The sequence below is a fragment of the Temnothorax curvispinosus genome, unplaced genomic scaffold (genome assembly GCF_003070985.1).
Source record: "Temnothorax curvispinosus isolate PA1 unplaced genomic scaffold, ASM307098v1 QBEX01004771.1, whole genome shotgun sequence".
NCBI lineage: Eukaryota > Metazoa > Arthropoda > Insecta > Hymenoptera > Formicidae > Temnothorax > Temnothorax curvispinosus.
The window spans coordinates 295,209-321,839 of NW_020214551.1; the positions used below are offsets into that span (position 1 = coordinate 295,209).

The window sequence follows — 26,631 nt, forward strand, 5'->3', positions numbered from 1 at the left end:
GGTGTGACGGAATAAATCGTCGATCCGACAGGTGTAAGTTGTACGATCAGCGCAAACTCCGGTCCTCCGCTAGTCGCAACTTTTCGCAACACAAACACGCGCGCGCGCGCGGGAATCCATACGTTCATGGTGACACATCATTTTCCCGTCCGCGGCTTTTGATGGCGAAGCTACGAGAGTTCCACTTTTCGTGGGAAAATTTCGGCGTCCGCCAAAGTACGCGGCTCCGGGCTCTCACGTTGCTCTTTTACGGGGAACAATGGCATGTCGCCAGGATGGGATCGAGTCAATGTGTGTTTGCAAACCACAACTCGGTCCTGTTGTACACGAAGTTAAGGTAAAACTTTAGCGGGATGAGCAGCTACATTAAAGCGTAAATTATTATTTGAATGATGTATGAATAATTGCTCGGATAATCTCTTTGTAATTTTTAATAAGCCGGAAACGAAATCGAGGACGCAGAAAATGGATAGAACTTAAGCACGATCGGATACATATGAAAACAAAAGTTTATTTTCTTAAAGTAAGATGTTAAGTTCTCGTCATAAACGTATCTTTTAGTCTCATGTACTGATATCATAGATATATATCTTTCTATATATTGGTCAATTACAATTTTAGCAGTAAAATAGCAAACACCTCCGACGAGTTAGCACTCCATTTTCAGAACTTCGATGTAACTTATATAGAGTACCTCTTCCTGAGAATAAGAGTTCTAGAGTTCCAATATTTTCTTAATAGTTTTGAATAGCGTTTCAAGAATTCTGTTAAAAAGAATTCAAATCTTCTCTGATTAAAATAAAATAAATGTCTCATATCTTAATATCTTAAAATCTCTATTTTTACGCACTTTATCGCCAGAATTCTTTCTGAAATGTATCAGAAATTTTTTTGACGAAATGCCAATATTCTATCAATTATTGAAGAAACTTGAAAAATGAAATATTGACTTCACGGAAGTCCAAACATTTTGATATTTACCGTCACAGAATTTGTCCGCAAATACATAATTTTATGAAGAAAATTTATAAATATGAATATTATTTGAGTATTATTTATGTGCACATACTTATAGGTAATATATTTATAAATATCTGTTTAATTAACAGTATCGGCCGGAGATGAGGAAGGCGACTCTGTTAGCCGTCGTAACGATTTTGCTGTCGGTGACGGCACGCGATGCCACGGCAGAACTTTACACCGCCCTGGCGGATATGGAGGAGCTGCTCGAAACGGAAGCTGTGCTGATCGACACATTGAACGGATACATCACGGCGCAAGAGCAACGATTGGCAACTCTGAGAAGGTAAAGAGCACCGTCGTGAATCGGTTGGTCCGCGACGCAGGACCAAATAGGAAAGCGCGCGTTACACATCGGTTATCCTTACTCTCAGACGCGCTGGTGAGATTTTTTTGCGAGTATGGTTCTCTTCAATTCCCAATTAATTAAGATATCGCACAGCCACCGTTGTAATATACCGCGGTGCGCTGAAATATCCTGCGGCTAAATAGACGCTTCGTCGATCTCGGGATTTCCTTAACTTTGCCACAAAACGAGTGCCCGTATTTTCAGAGAGTCCCGAGAGGTTTTCAATATATTTCCGTGTCTTGCGTAACCCGCGCCAGAAAGTCGTTTTTACCGCGGATACGGGAGATTGCAGTCCTTTGTGCTGCTACTATTGGTACGGATACTCTGCTGCCGCGCATGCTGCCGTCGATTTTTTCGCATTTTATTTATTCTCCCTTTTTAACATTTCACCGAGCGTGTATATTCATTCGGTGTACCGATATTTGATCAGCCACATGTAACGAATCATTCTGCAGAAATAATTTTGGCTATCGAGTCCTGTTAAATTCCTCCTTTTTTTTGCCTATGCATATAACAGCAAATAATCGAATTTGGAGCTCTTTGGTTATCCTGAATACCGTTTGACTTTATTGTATTATAACATATCATGCGAAAATTGTTATCGATCGGCGCGACACCAGCGTTAATTAAACGTTGGTCGAATAAAAAATATTACGTGATATCAAAGTTATACGGCGACGACATCGAACATGAAAAGTGGATCACCGAGGTACTTACCGGCGCGGCGCGACGGTTTCCTCGTTCCACTTTCCTCAAAAGCGACCGTTAAAACGAAAGGTGATTAAGGAAGGAGGGCTATTTCATGGGGAGAGTCTTTCGCGAATGGCTCCCGCCCCGACCGATTGTCCTTTTCTTTTTCTTTATCTTCCCGCGGGTGCGATTTGGCATGCTGCCTGATTCGATACCGATGCCTTCGACCACCTTTCGCGAATAAGAAAGGAAATGGAGCGAAAAGGAATAAGAAAAGAGTGAATACATTAAGATTGGATCCCGATCCGACTAAAATCGGTAACACTTGTGCTGGAGAGATAATCGTAAAAGTGAATCCCAAAGTGATCAAGTCCATTTATGGAATGGTCGGAATGTAATTTTGTGAAGAAGCTAAATAAACGAAGTGGTAGGATCGAAATTATCTCTTCATTAGGGATTATTAGGAAAACAAGCTTTGTAGCTGTAAGTTACAGACTACAGAGCAAAAATAACGTAACGTCATTGTTTAACTACGTTAAAAATCGCTATTACTTCGCACAAACTTATATTTTCTTTATAAAAGAAACAAATAAACACCAAGAATCTACGTTATCTTACGTGATTTTCGATCTGATGGAACTCATTGATGAGATTTAATTACTCTATTTTGTCGTCTATTTAAGCTTTCACTGCAGATTTGATTTTTTTTAAGAAAGTAACTTTCCAGACATACGTTCTTCTGTTTCCTAGTTTCGGAACAGTGCACTTGTTCCGCGAACCACGACGCATTAATCCAGAGGATAGTTTAGGCATTTCTGTCCGGCGCAACGGGAGCGGCGAAACGCGAAACGAGTAATACGCGCGGGACAACGGAAAAGTTTTCAGCAACATTTATTTGGGACGTTCCCGTGCGGAATTTAACACACGAGTCGACGACCGAACGCGACTCGCTCTCGAGAAAATCCTGTCAGGCTGTCACGGACACGCGACACGATGAGGAGGCCCGGAGCGTGCGCTCGTCGTGTCGCGAGTCGCGAGTCACGAGTCACGAGTCGCGAACGGGGTTTTACTCATTCCCGTGCTTTGAATCTCTATGGCCACTCAAAAACCCGCCGATCGCAATCGAATCACGCGGCGGTCACGCACCAAAATCCTGCGTAAACCGCACTCGCGGCTGCCGACTCGCTTCTGCGCGAATTTCGTTAATTCCGGATCGATCGGAAATCCGCGGACGGGAATCCCTTTTTAACGCGTTTATAAATTGTGTAACATTCTAAAACAGCCTGCAGTGTCCTCGATGCTGTGAAATACATGTAACAGCAAGAAATCTCGACGACTCGTCAACATTCGCGCGCAAAAGTACAAGTTTTCGCAGACGACAGACAGAGATCTTATCCCGTCATCGATCGATATGCGATTCGGAGATGATCGTAACTCGTAACTCTTCATTACACTTTGTTCTGTTCGAAATAACATATGTGGATGTATGCGTAGCGAAATCGCGAATTAGACACCTCTTCGCTCGTTCGCTCCGAAGACGCGCGATGTTAATGACAATAAGTTTTCGTCCCGAGTCTCGCCTCGAATCAGACCGTTATATGCCGAATAATTACTCATGCGAACGGAGTTTGTAATCTATACCGGGATTCTCTCCGAGCTAACGATAAATCAGCCATCGTAGCCGCGGCGTCCATCATAGTCGAACCATCAAATATGTAGCAAGGGGAAAATCATTCGCGAAGAATATATATCGCCGATTTCCTTCTGCCTGCCTGCCAAGCTGCCTGCTGGCGCACCTGGCTCTTCTCCTTTTTCTCTCCGCCGCGCCACGCGTTCCGTTTCCCGTTTTGCATAGATGTTCAAAGTTCGGCGATTGCAATCCAGTCACGGGATGGCCATTTCATACGAGTGGAATTCAAAGGCGCGCAGACATACACGCGAGCACGCCCCGAAAGCGAGCGTATAATGGACACGTATAGGTATATGAACACGTATATGAACTGATGGAGATAACGTACGATTCTACGCTTCCGTTTATGTACTGCTTACCGTGCGCGCCAAGACTGCACGTGTCGCCCGTTTTATCTGCATGAGTCCACAGGGAACACAAATATTTTCACCTACAATCCGAAAAGCATGCGGAATTAGTTTAATTAGGCGAATCTAATCTAACATTTAATTCATGTTATTTAAAGCAAGTTATAGAGATTTCAAAAATATTATTTACTTATCGCGCACTATTTTGAATTCTTGGAGAACTGTGCAGAGGATTGCAAAGTACTATGTCGATTTCATCTCGGCATATGTATATGCAAAGAGTTAACTTTACATATCTTGATCTCTTACCATGGTGATTTCACTCATCTTTCATGCCACGTCAATTTTTTTATCATTAATTTTGTAGAGCATTGTTAAATGTCGACGAAATATTTTTAGGCGTGTTGAGAGTCAATTAGAGACGGAATACTGTTAAATCCAAGTCTTTATTGTACACTGTTACAAACGCGACCTTCTTCTTCCGCCATCTTCTTTACTCTCCTCCTTCCGCCTTCCGCTCGTCGCTCGCTGCGACTTTCGATAGGTATATCGATACGATACTTTTCGCTCGACTCTTTTTCGACTTACAACAGGTGGAAAAAAATTTTCATTGCGATAAGAGATAGAGATGTACATACTTGGCACATTTTTCTTTACATTTTTGTGTTTTTTTAAGCGCTCGAATTTTTATCTGTAATCCGAAAAATATTTCGTGTACCAGCTGAAATAAGCGCGAATCTAACCGAAGGGGAAGACACACGCGTGTACGCGATACAGGTCTCGGGAAGATTTATCGTCTTATTTAACGCAACTCGATAGAAACTCGATAGAAACGAGCGGATCACGCGAGACGCGAGAGTACTAATTGCAAGTTAATTATATCGTGCGTCCGCACGAGTTTCGATAGCTGTTCAACCGGTGGGCGGTGCACGGTTAATATACGATTCTGAGGTGATTCTTTGCTTTTTCTTCGTTCAAAATAACATTTGTTACTTTTGATACGTATGTAACGAAACTGTTCGGCATCAATTCGCTCATTCATTTCACGCAGTCGCGAGTCGTCGCGAAATGCAGGCGGCGCGGCGCGGCGCGGCGCCCTGTCTATCGGGATAATTGCGCAAGTTCCGTAAGTCGTTCGCGGATATTAAAAGCGTCTTATCTCGCTCACGAAACGGGCGTTGCTCCGAGCAAGGATAGTATTTTCGGACGCGCTTATCCGACTTGGCGATTACGCGCACGCAAATTGGTGCATTGATGCGCCGATGCGAAAAGTGCCGACTGATGAGAGTGTCGAGAATTCCACTCATTTCGTCGAGGAAACATCGTGCTTCTCGCCGCGAATAAAATCGAGATTCGTTTCACCTTTCGCGCCAATAACTCAATTGCTTATTAGGAAGGAGAATTAAATAGAACGCGCGCGAATGTACAGTCGTCGGTGATAGTTTAACGGAGGGAAATGTCCTCGGCGAAGTAAGCTGAATTTTCAAGCTAGGGATTCGTAGGACAAACGAGCTGGGTCGAAATGCAACCACCGGAAGCGCCATTACTGATATTAATAATCGCGATTACGCCGCGGCAGTACCGGTGGCCGTTCGAGCGCTCCCTCGGGAGAGCGAGAGCGTCGTTGTAATTGGCTCCGATAAGATAACAAAGTTCTATCACAAGCGCGTCCGCGCCCTGTAACTATTTGCTTCTAATTAAACGTCCTGCCCGGCGATCGATCTGTTTTTATCGTTGAGAGGATCGTTCGAGAGGATCGCGTAGGGGAGGGCGTAAGCGAACGCAGAAACAAATCTTTCTCGAGTATCCTCATTTACCCGATACTTTCGTTACCTTTTATTAATTGCTATCGGTATTGCACGGTGTTTCCTTTTTCCCTCTCTTATCGTTTCTTTTTTTTATCGTCCCAAAGGTTGGCCGCGATGGTACAGGTCCTACCTTAAACAGACGAATGATGTTTGCGAGCGAACATGAAGCATGAAGTATATATAGGTAATTGATATAGGCACACGTTTTTATACGCGGCTATTCTTCACGCTGAAAGGGTTTGAATATAGACGTCGTTAAAAACCGGATATATCTATTATTCTGATTCTTTGAAGTTTTGAACCGCGCACGGATGTCTGCTTCGTGCACAAAACCAATATTTCATGAAGGAATTATTCGTGTCCGAACACATATCAAAATCATTTCCCAAAAATACTTGACCGAGTTAATCAAGAAATAAAATGTTTATTTGCACGTAAACTTGCGTATTCACCAGTGTACGCTAACTATATTTAATTTTACGGTAATTAGAGGAAACACGATTGGAATTATCGACGGAATTCCGGTAAAATATTTCTCCTTTTCGCTGCGCACGAGAAATCGATCGCGCGGTATGCGCCACGTTACATTCGACCCCCGGGATTGCTGCAATATTTTCTGCGATAAGGCAGAATATTCAACAAGCTTAAGATTTTTTAATAAAACTCCCTCCGATAAAATCCTGATTGGACTATCCGACAGTAGAGCTCGCACCTCAGCATATGTGGGATAATTTTTTTTTTTTCGAGTACCTACTTTCACATCTCATATTTTCGTTGCACTGAATTGGATTAATGTAATTGTTTTAATTAAATTATTAACGTGATCGGACATGCAATACATATTGTTTGCGTAAACGAAACTTGGTATCTTGCAACACTTGGTATATTCCTTGGATGGAAGCCTTCCCTACCCGGTACCCCCGTTCAATTAGCATCAACACACGGATATTCTGTGAAACGATACTGCTAACAGCGGCAGATCGAATCGCATGGGAGACAAGTCGCGGCATAGAATTACGTATCGAATATTCGTGGGTGCTACGATCGAAGACACATGTAGCATACGTGTCTGCGTGTACACGCGGCTTACGTGCTTTGCCTTTAGGCATTAGACAATACCCGGGTCGCGTATCAGTGATGTACCTGTCGCCATTATATGTTCTGATACACCATCCCTCCGGGTAACATCGCGTTATTAATACGAGATAATTAACACGCGACATTTTAGATGCTTATCAAATGTTCATTAGCATAATGAAGTGTACATTTTCACGCAGCTTGGAATACGGTAACGTTGAATCTCGAGAAAAACCGGGAAATGATATTTAGGCTTTTCTACGAAATTATATTTTTATTCTTCTTAAATAAGAATAAAGTTACATAAAGATTATATATATGTATATAATCTCATATCTTCTATTTAGAATACATTTTGATACATTTTGTATAATCGATGATGTTAAATCTGAAGAAAATCTAAATACAATAAGTTGATCATGGAATTCTCGCTCTGTACATATTACATGCATATATGAAATTATGTTGTTTAAACATCTAGATAAAATGAAGAACATTTTAAGAGAGACTTAAGGGCCTATTCTGTAAACGGTTAACGCCATCGTTACGTGGTTTGCGCAGATATAATATACCACAGAAATGCTGCGCATCGTTAACGTTTACAGAATAGGCCCCTTATTCATTAATATCAAATACATTCGAGATATAATTCACGTATATTTTCTGAACAATTCGTTAGTAAATAATTCATTGGTACATCAAAAAGTAAGAGATTTATACTTTCAGGTCAATGAATGTTCTTAATATACATCTTAATACACATAAATAAACACATAATTTACATGTACACTTTACACATTTTACACTCATACCATCATACAAATGAAAAATTGTAGAATCAATGCATACGTTCCATGTAACCAAAGTTCAATATAGTTGCTCGTTTTGCGGCGATCGATACGATCGAAAGATGTGCTGACAGTAGAACAGCGAAACAATGTTTTCGAGATTTTTGAAACGGCCGTATCTCGAAAAAATTCTTGGACTTCGCGTTATGCTTCATCACATTGGCTGTTGTGGTGGGTACATTAACGGATACCAAATCGGCACTTGAATATATTGAACAAAACACAAAGGCGGTGTTCTAGGGAAAAATTCCTTCGCGTGCGGGTTTAAAGGCGATATTTGGATTTTCGAAACCTGATTCAGGTGCGTCTGCAATTCTTTTCGGTCCATCCCGTACAGATCAGCCGCGTCTAGATATTTCTTCCAAAGATCTTTGCAGCAACCTATAGTAAGCAGAGCGACTGGATCGCCTACGACCGCCACAAAACACTTAGCCCTTGTTAACGCAGTGTTTAATAAGCGTGGATCCGTTAAAAAGCCATAGTCCTTGATTTTTACCTCGGCGCTCGATCTGTAACAATCGTAACAATTGATAATGATGTTTGAGCGTCATCTAAAAGTGTTTGTGTCATCGGTATTAAAGTCAATACCTGTCAGATATCCTTGTTCGAACTGTGCTGATAAAAACTGCAGTGAATTGCTTGCCTTGGACATTTAACACCCTCTCGACAGACACATCAAAAAGCAGGCGCTTGCGCAACTCGATTCGCAATCGTTGTACTTGTTCAGGATAATATGACAAAACTCCAATAGAGCCTTCGTTGTATGGGCCCCATTGTTGCGTCGGCCACGCTCTCCTCAATTCCAGGACACGATTCGCTACCTCTTCCGCCTCTGTGGCATGGTGATATCCCGTGGAACATGTAGCCTAACAATTAGAAATCGATCTGAATGTTCTCTTTATTCTAAAGTCCAACTGAAGAGTTTGATGCAAAAAAAGACAGTATATTCCATATTGTCGAATCTTTTACAAAATTTGATTTCAAAAGTTTACGGTCTAAGAATAACATATATATTTTTTTGCTTCCACATATATACATATTGATATTAATAATTTTTAATAAAAATATATATAGATATACGCACAGTAAAACGAAAAAATAATCTAAAATCGTACGGAAGATTGTACCAAGCTTTTCAATTCTACATTTCTCCCGATGCTTTAAGTAATCCGTGTACCTGTTCTTCCGCACCGTTGACAGCATAAAATATCAACGGTTTCATGACGGGATGCTTGAGCAGTTGCATGTTGGCAGGTTTAACCATCCCGTCATAGAACGTCTCGGACGTGTACTTGATTATATCCGCGTGTGCGCGATAGTTCTGACATAGATGTATCCGACACGGGTGTTCTGGCGGATAGTACGCGTACATTCTCTCCAAAAGGCTAACGCCTAATCCTCGCTCGTTTGCTAGTACGCTGTAGATTTCCGGCGCGAGTTGCATCTGATCACCCGCCAGGAGCAGGCGGGTCTCTCGGTTCGCCAGGGTCAGAGCTATCAACGCCTCGCACTCCATAGCCTGGGCCGCTTCGTCGATGACTATGTGAGTCGGCGATAGTTTAAGACTCATCAGACAGCTGGATGTTGCCAGGGTTGTGACTATTAGACCACAGTCTTGAAAATCTGCTGCAATCGGGTCGCGGAAACGACCATGTTCGTCCATTAGGCAGTATTGCTGCACCGTCGGATGTACCTAAATCGCGAGAATAACCAAGCTTCCATTGTCATAGTTTTCCCTGCAATGCTCAAGAAACTAGGCAACGTTGTTCACCTACCGTGTTCAAAGCACGCAATTTGTAATATATCCTAACAGGTTTAAGTCTGGGGTGTTTATCCTGATTATACCAGATATGGAAGAATTCCTTGATGTAAAGATCGGCGGCGCTGTTGCTATGCGTACACAGAAGTATTCGGTTGTTTTTATTTTGTACGAGCATACGCAGCATGTGCGCTATGGTGAATGTCTTTCCCGTGCCGAATGGTCCCAGCAAAAGGACTGGTGGTGAGGAAGTCTTAATCGATAACGTTATCGCAGTGACTGCTTGCTTCTGTTCCTGATTGAGCGGCGAGTCCAAAAGTAGACTAGAGAGGATACTAAGATTACCAGCGTCAACCTGCAGAAAGTCACGGATAATTTCGTTGTCGGTCTTGTGGTGTTCGTCCATCAGGAACACCAGGTCCATATCCTCCAGACTATCTACCGCCAAGTGCCACTCGCAGAAGTTGAGACGACTCAATACGAACTGTATTTCGACCTCGACCTCGCTGTGCGCTTCCAAATCCCAAAAGGTCACGCATTCTTTGCTCAGTCTGACATATACGGAATGCGAACTCTTATCTTCGATGTGAGCTTCGAAGACGTCACACTTGGTTTTCTTGCGCCACAACTTGAGTAGAACGCTATTACAGCTACGCTGCAGGAGTCTGCCGCTCTGCGTATCATCCAAGATCTCCCGACTGAGTGGGATCTGTGACGACAATAAATTTCACGCGTTGAATACAAGCAGGTGAAAGAGAAACGACGGATCGTTACTCGATTTTAATTCGGAAGTGAACATAGGTAATCGAGTGGGAGGGCTAAGCGAATTTAGCAGAAGATACGCGCGAAATATTCAAAAAAATATATAATGCATATATAAGTATATAATTCGCAAAAAAAAATGGAGGCAAACCGTAACGTGTAACGATCGAAGCAACGCGCGCGACCGCGTGAATAGGGAATAAAAATGACAAGAAGAGTCTCCTAAAAGCCAGAAAGAATCGCACCTGGGCGAAGAGCTCACCCGGCGGCGTGTATTTGGCGATGGTGGAAGCGTCGCTGTTGAACAGCACGTAATGCGCCATGAGACGTAACCACGAAAGCTGGTTGTATCTCGAGAGCTGCTCATGCCGGGCGATCTCCTCGAGAGTGATCATCTCGTGCATGCGACCCCGGTAGTTCCGTGGGGTCAGCCGATTGTCCGACAATGTGTTCTGAGTGAGAATAAAGTTCTGTCTGTCCGGGTACGGATAGATCCGCGACAACTTGGTCTCCCGTGGATTGGCGTGCGGCATAAAGGGCGAATAGAACTCGTACGGACCCTTCCATCTCGGCGGTATCTGCGATTGTTGATAAAACGTCGCCTTCTGTATCCGCTCGTAGTCTTTGATGTGCAAATAGTCTGCGCAGATCCTCTGAAGGTACACCGGGTGACTTAGGAAGCCAAAAACTAGGTCCTGCCGATACGTGCTGTGTTTTTTCGCAGTGAAACCGACCGTCACCAGGTACTGTCTCTTGTTTTCTTGAGAGTTGCCCGGACAGGGACTGTGCCACTCCTGGCCGTTCGTCACGCCGATTTCTGTGCCGTCCTTGTCTTGCACTGACTTGAGGAAGAAGTTGGCTCGATGATCGTCAGATATCAAGGCCACGTTCTGTAACTCTTGACCGCCTTCGGGACCAAGGATTGACAGGGTCAAAATAGATAAATCAGAATAGCTTAAGTAATCGCATTAATGTGTCGCTTGCTGAGGCGTTAGAAGTACAATTTCTCTACTGTTTGACTTTTATATTTATGTGTCAGAGCATCAGAAACAAATTGACGATGACAAAGAGGAGCGTGTTAATCGTATCGTAGCTGTAGCTGATTAAGAAGGGTCACTTGAAAGTTTCTTGGACGATTATACAATTTTATTATTGTGCATGTATTACGTAATAAAATTCGGAAGCGTTAAACTTAAATGTTTTTTGTGTTTGAAAATCTGCCATCGCCGGCAAAACAACGTAGCGTTCAGAAACATAAGGTTTCATCAGCAACAATCATGATCATGATTTACTAACAGGACATGATGCCGGGAGAGAGGGGGGGGAAGGGTCGATAACGCCGGATCTTACATACAACGTCACACTTTTTCGCGAAGTAACGAAAAAGCCAAACAAACGAGATACGTCTATCTCGCTTACCTGTCGTAAAGATTGTAAAACTCCACTCGTAGTTGCCTCTCTTACCAACGACCCTACAATTAGCACTACCGTACAGATAAATATTCACGTTAGGCAGCGGCTCGCACGTGAGAGTCGTGTCCGGATCGTTGGATCTGAACCAGCCATATCGCACCCGCTCGGGGAAGTCTGTGAGATTCGGAGTATTTCCATTGCTCACGCTCGACTCGTGTTCCGTCAGTTCCGTGGCCGCCATGATGGGCGCTCGCGCCTCGCGGTCGACAGCGACTCGCCCCACAGTCGCCGGTAGCCTGCAGCCTGCACCGGCCACGCCAAGGAACGAAGGAAACTCGAGAAATCCGCGACCCGCGTCACAGAACACAAAACTGTCAGCCGCGACGGAGCATCACCGGCGGCACTGCGCACTGGGCGGCACGGCACACGGCACGCGGCTGGCGGCTCTTGCTCTTCCTCTCTCTTCTCTCTCACTTCTCACTCTCCTCTTTCTTTCGTGCGCGCACGCGCGTGACCGGCAGACGTCTCAGATCTCGGATCTCGGATTTTCACGTCACGCAGACAAAGACCGGCACGTTGACCCCGTCATCATCGTCGACCATTCGTATGACGAAACGTTTCCGACTGACAGCAGTCCGCCAACCGGCCAACGTTGAACGTCTACGCCGTACGGCCGTACGCCGTACGTCGTGCGTCGTGCGAGGCCGAGCCGCTGGTCGCCGCTGGGCTGGAGCCGCGCCACTAGTCGACGCGCATGCGCGACTCGAGCAGTTCGTTACCGTCTTTATTGACCGTGGATAATAAAGAGATATGCGTTATCCCTTCTCGGAACGCAGTCGATACAACAGGGATTTACCTTTGCAATCCCGCAGCCCGCAGCGAAGCTAGGGATATACATATATGTATACGTCGACATCGATCAAAATTTGAACAAAAGAAAAATTTTATAATTGATAATATTAATTTTATATTATTAAATATATTATAATTTAGAAATTTCGCGATAGTCTGGATATCGCGTCGAGTTATTTCGTGCAACGCGGTGCTCTATAGCCTGCATTAAAAAACAATTTCGGAGTCATGCACTCTTGGGCGTCTAAAAGAATAATCGGCGTGCGGCGAGTTTACCCCCATTCCCCATTTACGTCCCCGCGCGAGGACATAAAAATTGAAGTTCATGAATAATTTCCCGAAACGTTGCAACTGACACTGAAGGCATTTTCTTTTTCTTTCTTCCTCTTTTTATCGCGGGATATATGAATTAAGTTGCATCTGCAGGGAAGAAAATTTTCATGCAAATCCTTCGCGCTGCCGCGTCGCGCCGACCGAGTGACTAAATGACGATCGCCATTATCCTCTCGCGAGAGTTTCCCCGAGAGGGGTTGAAGCACTGAAAAAGGGGGTGGCTGCAGAGGTATAAGAGCGACAGGTCCCACCGTCGCGTCGCGTTGCGTCGCGCGGTGGATGGGGGTTGAAAGCCTTTCCGACTGGCGACCACTTTGCAAATGGCGGATTTAGTAGACGCGGGACCCCACGAGAGACAGATGAATAAAGAAGAACGCATCGAGCTTTAATTATCAAGGCGATTTAACGGAGTCCCATTGTGTGAGATATAGACTGCACGAACGTGGAGAACAGCAGTCGGGAAACGCGATGCGAAACTTAGTAATCCGAATGTATATCGCGGGAGGCACGATATATATATATATAATCTATAGCTATATTCTAGCTAAATAAATATATAAATCAGATATACAGTTTTTATACACACATATTTATTAATTTTTACATTACGTATTTCTTATATGTATATATATTTATATTTTATTGTGTTTATTTCATTATCACTATATATTATCATTTTTATTGTCATCATTATTATTGTATACATTTATATATGTATATAATTTATATAGTCTTTTTTACGAGCGTTTTCGTTTTAACGACTCGTAGTTTTGCCACTCGTGTACAAAACCCCGGCTCCGAAACATGCCGCGAGATCCGCCACTGTCTCGCGGATCGCATTCTGCAGTGTACACTATACGCACCTGACGCGCGACGCACCGAGCTATTCCATTTGCGCGGCTGACGCGAATGGAGAAAAACACCCTCGGGAGTATCATGAAAGTTGACCAGAGGCAACAGCAAATACGGCATAAAGCGCGCTCAATGTTGATAAAAAATGAGATAGAAGAGATTAAAGTACCTTCAGGAAGAGACAGAGAGAGAGAGAGAGAGAGAGAGAGAGAGAGAGCCTTCCCGTGGAGTACACGGGCACGTCCTTTTGTGAATTTAAACTGGATATTCGTACCTCGTAATGATTACGCTACAATTTTTTTATGACGGACACAGTCCGACTTGCATGGTTGTCTTTTCCACGCGAAACGCCGAGAACGACGTAAAGCTCGGAAGTTTTCGGAGCGGAGTGAATTTTTTGTCTTTCTTTTATTCAAGCTCTCACTTAGCAGCTCCCTTTGTCTTGCGCTCCTTCCGCCCCGCGTTTTAACTCGTTGGTGAACTCGGAGAAATTAGCACCTCGCGCGCATGGTGGTCAAGCATGGTCAAGGAAACCTCGACTGCAGTAGTGCAGTCCCGTTAAAATAAGCTCTCGTCAAGATCAAAGAAGCAGAGGTTTGTCAAGTCTCGACCGCCTGTATGGGATATCGCCTGTGTGATGGGATACGGGCGCGACGTCAGCCGCGGTGAAGGGAGATGAGGGATGAGAGCGAAAACCACGACAGAGGCGGAAAACCGGGACCGATCATCCTTTTCGAGGCGTGCCGTGGACCGGCGTAGGCCGCGTATCGTTAATTAAAATCTGTCGTCGGCGACGCGCGGCCGCGCTGCCTGCGAGAATGCGCTGACACGACAACCGACAACCCAGGAGGAACGGGGTTTACGGGGTGAAAAATCGCGCTAACGAGACGGCTTTCGTTATTGGCTCGGCGCTGCGTCGCTGCGTCGCTGCGATACAAAGAACTATATCGTTATCGAGAGGGAGAGGAAAAGCGGGAGAGAAAGAGAATAAAAAAAAGGAAGAGAGAGAAAGAGAGACTGTGCCTGTCTTTCGCACGATGCTCCGTTTTTAATAAAGCCGTATATCGAGACGTGTCATTTAGCCGTAAGCGTTCTCTCTGTAACAGGCATTTCTCCCGAATCATGACATCCAGGGGGGAAGGGGGATTGGGTGACGTACCTTTGTGAGATAAATTGCCAGGATAACCCGTTTAGTTCCATGGGGAGGGGAGGGAAGGCTACGCCCACGCGTAGCAATCGTCCACATTCGATACATAGTAGAGAAAAATTATGTATTTTTCTCTTCCTCGGTATATACCGCGCAGCTTTCTGATGCAATTAAATAATTAAATCGAAAGATCGTTTACGTTGTCTCGACAGTTTATCAAAGCGCAAGATATATTGCGGAGTCCGTTTCGTTTAAATTCAATTAGCGCCGAGAGGGAACGGAGTCTTAATGAAAAATTATTGCGGTCCTCGAGAGAGAACGTTGCACTTTCGACAGTATGTTGGTACGTTCCGTGTACTCGTACGTACTCATTAATTATATTTGTCGCGCCGATTCACCGCGATGCACTTAAGCGATGATAAATAATGCACGGGTGTGCACGTGCACTCCGCCCCGGGGGATGGAGCGGATTAAGATCCATCAGCGCGGCGCGGCGCGGCACCGACGCAACGTATTCGGATGTTGACGGCCCGGATTTATCCCGTTATTCGGACCATAAACGAGTACCAAACCAATTGGTGCTCGGACGCGAAGCGAATACTGCCCGATCGCGCAATTCGCGGCAGCTGCGAATGTCGTGTGTGAGGCGTACGTCGCGGAGATGACATAAAAATAGAGAGAAAAAGAGAAGCGCGTTCCAAGTCACGCGCACCTGTCACGTTTAGTCTCGTAATTTATGTGACTCCTATCGTTCAGACATCTCCGCTAACGATCGACCTGTCGTGTGGATTGAATAAGTGATCGTTCGAATTTACACCGAATTTTGCTGTTCAGCAGAATTACGAGTATTACGAAAGAATTAGAAGGGAAATAGGGCTATATCTCGGAAAGAAGGGCCAGACTCGAATCATCTGTGACAATCATCCCACGACGCGGTTTCTCGTCGACGAAACATAATTGCACGCGAGTGAGAATCTTAATCCCTTGATAGCTGAACCCCTCCACGTCGAGATAATTCTCACGAAGGAAATTGTGGATGGGGTGAGAGTCGGGATCGAACTTAGAATCTACCGATTATGAGTTAAATTCCTCCACGGAGCAGCACATGTTATTCCACGGATGATATATATACTTATTCTCACTCGTTAATTTACAAAGAGAATACGTTTAGAGAGAATTATTACAAAGGATGCAGTCTGAATATGTCTCTTTCAATTTGATATATCTCTATAAGGGAAAAGAAAGAGAGAGAGAGAGAGAGAGAGAGAGAGAGAGAGAGAGAGAGAGAGAATCATTAGTTTCCCCAACTTGTTCGTGAGAGGCTTGACTTATGTCTTTTTCTGCGGTGATGCATTTCTGTCACGACTTCTTCTTCGACGCTAGAGATGTCTCGGTTAGACAGAGACCCCCTAGTTGAGTTTTTAGCTCGAAAAAGTCTTCCGCGTCTCGGCTATACATTAAACGCGAGGACGAATCGACAGGAACGTCTATTTCAGAGATTCGCGACGCGAGATAAGTCGTCTCTTTCTCCTCCTCTCAAGAGGACGTCCCGCCGCGTCGCGTCGTTGGGCGACATCGTCGAGGACAATGGCGTTGCCAGGTGTCGGAAACGTCCCTGTCGTTCGCCGCGGGGTTGATATCGTGATAGAATCACCCCCCGATTGCAATTGGAGACGGAACGGAATGTTGAAATGTTCCACCTCACTCCCTCTTCCCGCTGATAAGAAAAGTTATTGTCGCCTCTCTTCCCCTTCCCCCTCTCTCTCTCTCTCTTTTTCTCCTTTTATTCGCGCAATTTCGAATTACTTAATGATCGTGCGGATATCGTACTATATTAATTAGAGAACGGAATGATGATTTTTTTTATCTGACCGATTCAGCGATGGAATAAATCTTAAGCTTTTTGTCTCAAGCGTAAATCGATTTCATCGTCTCATCTCCGTTGTGTCGATCCTATATTTTTGTTCCGTCCAATCGATTGCGTATAAAATGTCATCTGCGGATTTTTTAATCAGTTTTAAATTAAATTTTTTACTTTAACCTGATAAAAACGTCGAGATGCATCAAAAGCCTTTAAATTCATATCTAAGACGAAATTGGGGAACGAGAAAGATCAGACGAAATAAGCACGGAATTAATCCAAGTCATCACAGAGCATGCGACAAAGCCCGCTGCGAATGCGAGGGCATACCACAGAATTTCTGTCCGTGGATTCCACTCTGTTTAGAGACTGATTTACTTGAAATTTGCACGTCGTAACACTAATATTACGCGAATTGTACAAGGAGAGATCGGTTGAATAATCTAGGAAGGAAGCTTTCAAACACTGCCTAATAAATTACACCGTGCCATTAGATCTCACGCGCGAGATCTATTCGACTGAATCTAAATTTAATCTCCGCAGCTATGAACGACAGCAGGTAGTCAGATTAACAATTTTACATGTTTTACTGCGTTTCCGTCGAGTAGCGAGCTGTTTTCTAAATTGAATTTAAACGAAGTGAACGGCGAAAGGATTGGTTTACTGTTTAGTTTTTTTTCCCGTAACCCTTTTCCAGCTGATCGGAAAATTTTTCCTTTCAGAAACGTGGAGGGCTACGCGAGGGAGCACGAGGAGGCATCCAGAAACATCCAACAGTATCTATCGAACCCTATAAATGCTTATCTGCTAGTGAAACGGCTAACCACCGACTGGAAAAAGGTCGAGGAGCTGATAACCGAGGATGTCGGCAAGTCTTTCGTCGCAAACATCACAAATTCCAGGAGCGATCTAAAATTCCCGACCGACGAGGACCTGAATGGAGCCGCAGTCGCTTTGATGAGGCTGCAAGACACGTACAAGCTCGAAACCGCGCAAGTTGCGAGGGGTGTCCTGAATGGCGTGCAATACAGTACCGGATTGACCGGTACGTATAACATCTCTCTTCGTATAAACTGTATGGCTCAATTTATGTTATATAGGTATCCCGGAATCCTGCTTACACGTCAAACGATCCTTTTAATCAAAAGTAAATCTCAATCTGTATCGAAGAAATTATTTAATTAGTGTGTAACACGAAGATGTTCCTCTCCGCCCGGTTCCTTTTTCTCTCGAAAATTTAATTAAAATTTCTATGAACGTTCACGAAACTGTTGCGAAAGGCTGCGTTTTCCCTAATATGTAACGTCAAATCTGACGTGAGGAGAGTATAGGTTCGCTGCACAAAAAGTCATTCGCATAAGAATAAATTGTACAATGTGCCGCTCGTTTTTCAAATTATTTGAATGAAAAAGATCATGTATAAGGCAGAAACCGAGGAATTTCGCGGTGCAGAGAGAGAGAGAGAGAGAGAGAGAGAGAGAGAGAGAGACGAAGAGTGCGCTTTGTGGTTCGCAAGAGGAAAATTAATTAACGAACTAACTTTCCGCTATAAGTATGCCATGCCCGCGCTATCGCGTGCTTTTTACTGCAAGCCGAATAAAAAGAAATTCCATAGAACGCGATTCAGATTGCCTCGTGAAAAAAGAATGTTCAATGAAATACCGGATATATACGCGTCTATATCTTACCTTTCTATTTTATTTTTCACTTCCGTCACGTGCGATAATTCCACGTTTCAGCGAGCGACTGCTTCGAACTGGGCCGACAATCTTATCACAATCGCGACTACTATCACACGGTGCTGTGGATGCAGGAAGCTATGGACCGTCTGCAAGAGGAGCAGAACGCCACCACCACCACCTCCAAGCCCGATATCCTGGAATACTTGGCGTTTTCAACGTACATGCAAGGTTCCAAGTAAATTATATTATGCATGTCGTACACGCGAAGAGCACGAGAAAATTTCCAAGGAAAGAAAGTCTGCTCTTCTCTTCTGGTAGCATATGTTTCAAAAATGTTATTCCGTTTTTATCTCCGGTCAGGTAACGTCGCCCGTGCTTTGAGCATGACGAACGAGCTGCTCGAATTGGTGCCGACACACGAGAGAGCGTTGGGAAACCGTGCGTATTACCAAAAGGAAATCCAAAGCAAGGCGAGTCAGTCGAAAAAGAAGCGGGGGGAGGATGGAAAGGATGATACAGCGATACCTGAACAGGTAAAGCCGAAATCAGTCGCGATCGTAATCAGTTTCATTAAGAGGCTGTTGCGGAAATGCAATTTAAATAAAAGTCACGGAAACCTACATTTTGAAAAATTATTGGATTTGCTATAACAAATTAATTTGCTATAGCATTTATCTATTTATCTCGTTATCAGCGCGAAAGATACCGTCAAATAATGGAGAACTTTTTGTCGGCCATTATTTTCAACGATGCGAAATCCTGGAGAACAATTTGAGTTTTCCGCGAGCGTCTATAAAGTTCGTTATCGCGCTTGCAGAACTTCACTGTCGCCGAGGAAAGGGTGAAAACGTGGGAGGAAATGACGGAGAGAGAGAGGTACGAGATGCTTTGTCGCGGCGAAGTATCTATTCCGTCGGAAGTAGAGAAGAATCTCAAATGCCGTTACGTCGACCGTGGAATTCCCTTCCTGAAGATCGCGCCATTTAAGGAGGAGGAGGCGTATCTGGATCCGAGGATAGTTGTTTATCACAACGTGATCTACGACGAGGAAATCGAGACGATCAAGCGGATGGCTCAACCTAGGGTAAATAGTCGCGTTTATCGGAAATTATTGCCCGTTGAAACAAACGCGGCGCGGCTTTTCTGAGACGTCGCCCGCGCCGTGTATACGGTGCACAGTGTACGCCACGCGTTTCCGCGCGCCGTGAAATTGCAGGAATTCCTGGAGTTAATGGCAATTACGTGTTGCAGTTTAAGCGCGCTACGGTGCAGAATTACAAGACTGGTGCCTTAGAGATAGCGAATTACAGAATCAGCAAGAGCGCGTGGCTCCAGGAACACGAGCATAAGCACGTAGCGGCAGTGAGTAAACGCGTCGAGCACATGACGAGTCTGTCCGTGGAGACGGCCGAGGAACTTCAGGTTGTCAATTACGGCATTGGCGGTCACTACGAGCCACATTTCGACTTTGCAAGGGTAAATTGACCATAAGGAGCAATCGGGGAGTTCTCTTCTGCGCGCAACTATTTGCCGCGTGACGTTAATTCATTTCATTTTACAGAAAGAAGAAACGAATGCGTTCAAAAGCCTCGGGACTGGCAACAGAATCGCAACGGTTCTATACTACGTAAGCTCTAATTTTGTACGGTTTGTTGCGCGCTGACAGCTCGGAATGATGATGTTACAATTGTCTCTGTTGTCTACAGATGAGTGATGTCGAGCAAGGAGGCGGTACCGTATTCACCGCCATCAACATATCGCTTTGGCCGAAGAAGGGTAGTGCGGCATTTTGGCATAATTTGAAGCCTAACGGTGAGGGAGATTTTAAAACCAGACACGCGGCTTGCCCGGTACTTACAGGATCAAAGTGGGGTATGTTAATTGTTGAAGCGTTCCTTGCTTCTAAAGTTTAATATTTTATTACGCAAATATTATATTACAATTTATTTTTTCAGTGGCAAACAAATGGTTGCACGAAAGAGGTCAAGAATTTCATAGACCTTGCACATTGGAAAATCAGGCGACGGATGAGGTGGACGTTAGGCACTGAAGAGAGCGTTCCTCGACTGTGACAGAAGAAATAGAAGGGACGCGATAAATAAGATAAAAGAAGTACTACGAAATACTTGAAAATTCCTGCTCTGAATAAAGAGACATTTTAATCTCGAAACGACGACTCCGTAAGGAAGCTCGCGGTACGAATTGTCGTTTAAGAACGAGTAAGGACATTTCGGCCCGCGTGCAAAAAGCGACAGTGCAATTTAGCGTAGATAAACAAGCTGCGAGAACGCTGCTCGCGTTTACGAGAAAGAACGTCACTGGCGCACACAATTCGCATAATTTAACATTCGTGCTGCAGTTCTGTATGATGATCTTTCTTGTTGGTTTACTGTGGAACACGATCCCTCGCATTACGACAACGTAAGCGCGCGCGCGTGCGATTAATGTTTCCTTAATCTTCGAGATATCCGGCTGCAGGCGAAAACCGGTACGAAGCAACAGAGACTATCCGAGCGAGATTAATCGACTGCATTGTTTCCCGTACGCTTTTTCCTTTGAAACGAAAATCCTGTAAAGCAGAGATTGCCGCTGTGCGCGAATTGCGGCAATTGCGATGCAACAAAGTTACTGTTTACGGCACGGATCTGCATGCGTTCTATTTGTAGTCCGATTCAGCATTGCCTGCAGTTCGTCGTTTTGCAGTTTACGTCTACGGCGAATGTAACGTAGAATAGTTATTTGGAATTAAATGCGTGAGACGAAATAAACGGACGTAAGTGTAAAGCGGAAAAATGAAAGAAAGATCTCAGCAACTCTCACTTGAACGAAATAAACGAAAGAGGGGAGGAGAGAAAAACAGAAAAACCGCATACAACCGGATCGGTTTGTTGCATGCGGAGTTTCGCCGTTTAAACGGACTATCCGCGGTGAGAACGAGGTATCGCTCCGCCGTTCGCTAACGCGTAACGTTAATTGTTTATACGAAAGATTACCGATACGCTAATAAGATATTACACTATGCATCATAGCCAAAGCAATAATAAATTGCGCACGTTCTGGCCAGTCTCCCCTTATCGTAGTTTATAGTATAGTGCGATGTAGAGAAGCGAAGAGCGCGATGTAATCATTAGCCCGTAGATTAATTGTAATTCGAGCGTGATCGTTAACGTGATTCACGAAGCCGTATCTCAACCCCGACGTTATAGAGCTATAACGAGGTACTTCCGCTGAGATGCTCCAAGACCGAGAATCTCCTGTAGCGACGGATTGCTTTCATCGGCTGTAAATAGCGGATGGCACGCCGATCCTGTATCATCCGATCCTTCCGATCAGGCTGTATACGAATCGTTTGTATAAAGGTGGACAACGCTGTCCGATGACGACGCTGCACTTCTTAACGGCGATGTAGTATAAGTATATATGGTGCGAGGATAACCTTTCGCACGTCGTATTCAAGATCATCCTATTGTAGCGGTGCTCAAATTATAGTTGATTTTATTTTAATAATAATAAAAGAAAGATTGGGATTATTATAACGAAATATATCATGATAAAGACAGGAAGAGGCATACTTGTATGTTTTTCACATACAGCGCAAAAATTAACGAAAGAACGAGTCTAATTAAGAAATGATTCTGGAAAATTACGTAATTGTTGGATTTAAGTTTTCTTTTTAAAAATAATGGAATAATGTAGCTCAGATTACTTAATTTTTACTACTTATTTTAAAAATTAACATTTGTGCCACAGCACTGTGATTTGTGCTGCGTTACTAAACATTACAACGTTTATATGTATGTGTTTTATTCGTGTAGAAAATTTGGGAACCGCTGCTCTACGGTATTATAGACGGTTCAAGTTTGTGGGTCCGAGTATCCCAAATCGATTGTTAATATTTAGCACCAGCTAGCACTAACGTGAATATACGAAATATTACTTCCAATCGAGATTCCAACGACGAACGTGCGCGAAAATTGTCTATATCAATCGATCCAGCACAACTACCGCGCGTATATGTCACTTAAAAATCATACCGTATTTCGATAAAATCTATCTATCGTTTAAGTTTGCTGAAAATTCCATGACGGTAGCCCTATATTATAACTCGTGTTAGGATCACATTTACTATACTCATCTCTAGAATCATATGGCGCTTCAGAATTTATGTTTACGTTAAAACAGCTTATATGGTATATGTCACTTTTCTTAATTTTCTAATTTTTAATTTTTTTAACGATATGCTCTCTTAGCAACGATCGATTTATTCGGATATATTTACCCTGATCTAATATTTACTGCTAATCAGCCTGATTATTTTATCAATGCTATATAATTATTTATATATACAATAATATAGAGATTACGACTTTACATCGCAATCTTTGCACATATTGTGAATTATATTACTTTCTAGCTATTTTTGCGCTCTGTATAATTCCAAGTCCAATTTCTTCATGTTAGATACATTATTTGAATTATCGCTGTAAAAACTCGGTTTTAAGGACCAACGCATTTTTGTCGGAGTTGAACTTGAGTTAGGAAGTAAGTCTTGATCGAAAAAGTAGCCTTTGAACGAAATTATGTTTTGACGATCACTACACCGCGCGCAGTTACTTGCTATACTTTTAGAAAAAATCTGCAAAATAAATTTTCTACCAATAATTTTGTATATATCACCTCGCGCAATATTGTGTCACTTACGTCATTTAATATGAAATGATTATAAAGAATGAGCGGAGAATGAAGTAAAATTAATGACGATGAGGAATGCAAGAACGAGACAGTTCCGATCGCCTCGTTAAGTATGAGCGACTGATATCTATCTAATTGTGATTACCATCGTTTTGTTGAAAAACGAAGAAAATAAATAAAATGAAATGCATCACAGAAACGCTGCTGAAATCCTAACGAAGCGCGTGTCGTTATTTGTAATTCATCGTTCTCAAATCGTGTATCAATTGACGAGTACGTTAAAAATGGGGAGACTCTAGTGTCAGTCATAATAAACATTCGTAAATTTAAATTCCGAAAAATTCTATTGTAAAAAAGCACATTCCTCATTTTTCATTTCGTTTTTTTATGCGTAAACTGTAAACATTACATTCATTATTTCTATAATATGTATATAAAATGTTTGACAAATAATGACATGTGTTAATTATTGGAGAATAACTGATGGTTTTGCTAGAGGTTTCGCTAACAATAAGTGACAACAATAATTATTTATAATAAATTGTTTTTTTCGTTGATCAGCTTTATACGATCTTATTAATTTTAGTAAATTTGCAGATCAATAATATACAGTATTCGAATTGACGTGTGTATTGCGTATCTTATTTATATGGTAACGGGCAGAGAGAACCACGCATTTCGACGCGTGACAGATTCACGGATGCTTGCGACAGTCGACGATCAAAACAATGACAGAGGTCGAGTAGCTGTTAGCATTAGCACCTGTGGTGGAATAACAGTTTCCTGCCGTTCTTTACGTGAGTAAGTATCGTTTCGCGGAGCGTGTATTCCAACGACATTATTAACGTTATCAATAATTTCATATATATATATATGTGGTAAGATTAACAAAATTCAATAACTGATTCTGTATAAAATAGGTTTCGACAAAAGCCCGTTTATCACAGATTAGGAACATAGGTCAGGTTACAGCATATATGTTTACAAGGTAAGAGCATATTTACAGATTTTGCGATTCGAAAAGCACGCGAGATTTTATCTAACGACTACGTTTATTTGTTACAGGCTTCAGCCTCACGCAGATAGCAGAGCTAAGCTGGTAACGGCCTAGAAAAACTTGCATGGTGTTTGAGTACTATCGCATCACGAAGCAAGCGGTCGTGGATGTACGCGGAGTGCACACGGAATCCTCTATTTGATAAACTAGCAAAAACAGTATCCTTTCTATTCATCGCATGAAATGATAATTATTCTACCAATTTTGTCATGTTTTGCTTAACGCTCATATCTTACGGGTGCAAGATAAATCACGGGTGAACACACAGCATTCCAAACACTATATTTGTCCTTTACACTGAAGGAGACTTTAATATAACGAGACTGTGTATAGGCAGAAGTCATGGAATCGAAAGCAAGAAATCGAATTAATAACGACTATACCAAGTTTTTCTACGCGACGATGTGTCACGTTTGCAAACGGTTTGGCGACGGCGTCCTTTTAAAGAGGTGCGGTGACTGCAGGATGATCTCCTATTGTGGTAAAGAACATCAGAAGCAGCACTGGGAGCAGCACAAACCTTTGTGCGAAGCCATACGGGACATGCCGCGAGACTACAGGATGGATTATCGCGGTGAAACTGCAGAGGAATGGGCCAAAAAGAAGATGTTCTTCGCGCAGCTAGTGTCGTCCAGGCTGGGACGTCGCCTGCATGTGGATGAGAAGGAGATTATCTATTTTCCAAAAGAGTGTCTAGTTTGCCACGAACGGGAGTCGTTGGAGAGTTGTCAGAAGTGTGCTGCCAGCTTTTGTCAAATTCACAAAAACAACCCTGACCACTGGGGCATCTGCGCTCCCCTGCAACTACGTTTTTACATAGATTTAAATGAGATAGGAAAGGGAAACGGACTTCCGGATATTCCTGTCGTGCGGGAAGATACTTCCTGCACTAGTACATTTCAGAACATGAGAGACTTTATAGAGGCTCGTTGGAATATTCAGACTGACTCGCAGATGTTGTACGATGTCAGGGTGGGCGAACTCTCAAGAGATCTGACGTGTCCCTTGACGCTGTTTTATGCTGTGAAATTGTTAAACTATGATTTAAAAGGCACATTTTTAGTCATTCATATTGTAGGTGCAACGTGCATCGACAAAGCTTTGGTACGGAAGTGGAAATTTTTTCAGATGTTAATGAAGAGACTGATATCAATAAAGATTGTAATGATAGGGCCGGGCTTAAAACATAAATTCGATCCGTTACGCACTGATGACTTTCTTGGGGAAAACAAATATTTGTTTTTTGAGTACCACGATGTGTCATACGAGAAATATGTGCGCAGTTCGTCATTCAAAAAACCGAACTTGATTTTTGGATTTTCTGTGACTATTGATGAGAAAGATAAGGATTATGAGGATCTTGTCTTTAATAAGGATATATCGGCGCCATCCATACAAGCGTTAGCGAAACAGAATTGTCCGTTCGTCTTAACGTTTACTGTGCTACAATGTTTTCAGGAGCAGATAAACAAAATAAACACAATCCTGGGTAAGGAGGTAGATTATCTGTATAAGGGAAAGAACCCATTTGCCGAATGTACACCGCAAAGAGGCTTTGGGTACGTAAACTACGTTAATCAGTATTTAGTTATTTACCGAAGTCTTTGTTCGTAAATGATATGCGTAATTTAAGTTACCGATACAAACTGAAGGCTGTGTTTCATGCCGAAAAAAACGTTGCGCCTGCGAAATGAAAGAATATGAGTTAAATGGAATTTTACGTTTAAAAAATGCAACGGAAGGGACACAGAGATAACTGTATGAACTATAACCGCGAATCGCAACGCGTTATCACGAAATAAACTGCAAAAGATTGAAATCCGACATTCCGGAATGTCTTATACTTATATTTATAATCCAAGAAGCCATTATTTACTTGTTGAATTGATTATCTTATATCTTATATAGTACAGCATATAAATGGATTATAAATATAACAGGAGTGGATGTGGTAACGTCAAATATTATTACAATAGTTTTTAGTTCTGTTTGTAATGAAGACAAACCTTTTCGATAATTTTTATAATAAAATTTATATCTTTGTAATAAATATGTATCAAGCATCTATATATGATGGTAATAATTATTTCTGTTTCGATATTTTCTGATATCACATGTGTGAAAGGCCGACAGCTTCTTGTGACAGTCTTTGATCGTAAATAATGGCAGAGATTGAGTGTGTGGTCCTGGCTTCCTATCCTTCTTTACGTATGAGTATCGTTTCGAGAAGCATGTATTTTTTAACGAGATTATTAATATTACATCACGGTGTCGAAACAAAAAATGTATCCTGACAACAAGGACCTGAATGCTTATACAAAACGGAGGGCAAACAATTCTACGTAAACGATTTCGACAAGTTCCCTAATATAATATAAATCTCAAAAACGCG

At 42.9% G+C, this 26,631-nt stretch overlaps 3 protein-coding genes across 5 annotated transcripts in view; 2 read left to right on the plus strand and 1 right to left on the minus strand.

The window, feature by feature from the left end:
* Nucleotides 1–23,635, plus strand: part of LOC112453953 (prolyl 4-hydroxylase subunit alpha-1) — an 85,567-nt gene extending 61,932 nt beyond the window's left edge. The window contains exons 2-10 of the mRNA XM_025015013.1: nucleotides 1,110–1,306; nucleotides 17,531–17,853; nucleotides 18,548–18,718; nucleotides 18,851–19,023; nucleotides 19,308–19,574; nucleotides 19,742–19,966; nucleotides 20,052–20,117; nucleotides 20,197–20,362; nucleotides 20,446–23,635. Coding sequence (XP_024870781.1) covers nucleotides 1,122–1,306; nucleotides 17,531–17,853; nucleotides 18,548–18,718; nucleotides 18,851–19,023; nucleotides 19,308–19,574; nucleotides 19,742–19,966; nucleotides 20,052–20,117; nucleotides 20,197–20,362; nucleotides 20,446–20,540 — 1,671 coding nt within the window. The 5' untranslated portion in view covers nucleotides 1,110–1,121 and the 3' untranslated portion in view covers nucleotides 20,541–23,635. The remainder of the gene's footprint in view (nucleotides 1–1,109; nucleotides 1,307–17,530; nucleotides 17,854–18,547; nucleotides 18,719–18,850; nucleotides 19,024–19,307; nucleotides 19,575–19,741; nucleotides 19,967–20,051; nucleotides 20,118–20,196; nucleotides 20,363–20,445) is intronic.
* LOC112453948 (probable helicase with zinc finger domain) lies at nucleotides 7,288–12,476 on the minus strand. The gene is made up of 6 exons (XM_025015008.1): nucleotides 11,770–12,476; nucleotides 10,596–11,257; nucleotides 9,605–10,297; nucleotides 9,007–9,522; nucleotides 8,418–8,695; nucleotides 7,288–8,338 (listed from the first exon to the last, which is right to left on the minus strand). The coding sequence occupies exons 1-6, from the start codon at nucleotides 12,002–12,004 to the stop codon at nucleotides 7,984–7,986; spliced, it is 2,739 nt and encodes a 912-aa protein (XP_024870776.1). The 5' UTR covers nucleotides 12,005–12,476; the 3' UTR covers nucleotides 7,288–7,983.
* Nucleotides 23,636–23,709: 74 nt separating the features above from the next.
* Nucleotides 23,710–26,631, plus strand: part of LOC112453957 — a 3,267-nt gene continuing 345 nt past the window's right edge. The window contains exons 1-4 of one of the 3 annotated variants that reach the window (XM_025015018.1): nucleotides 23,710–23,983; nucleotides 24,103–24,170; nucleotides 24,248–24,397; nucleotides 24,485–26,447. In XM_025015018.1, coding sequence (XP_024870786.1) covers nucleotides 24,582–25,853 — 1,272 coding nt within the window. In that variant the 5' untranslated portion in view covers nucleotides 23,710–23,983; nucleotides 24,103–24,170; nucleotides 24,248–24,397; nucleotides 24,485–24,581 and the 3' untranslated portion in view covers nucleotides 25,854–26,447. The remainder of the gene's footprint in view (nucleotides 23,984–24,102; nucleotides 24,171–24,247; nucleotides 24,398–24,484; nucleotides 26,448–26,631) is intronic. The other 2 variants (XM_025015019.1, XM_025015020.1) reach the window with 2 other exon arrangements.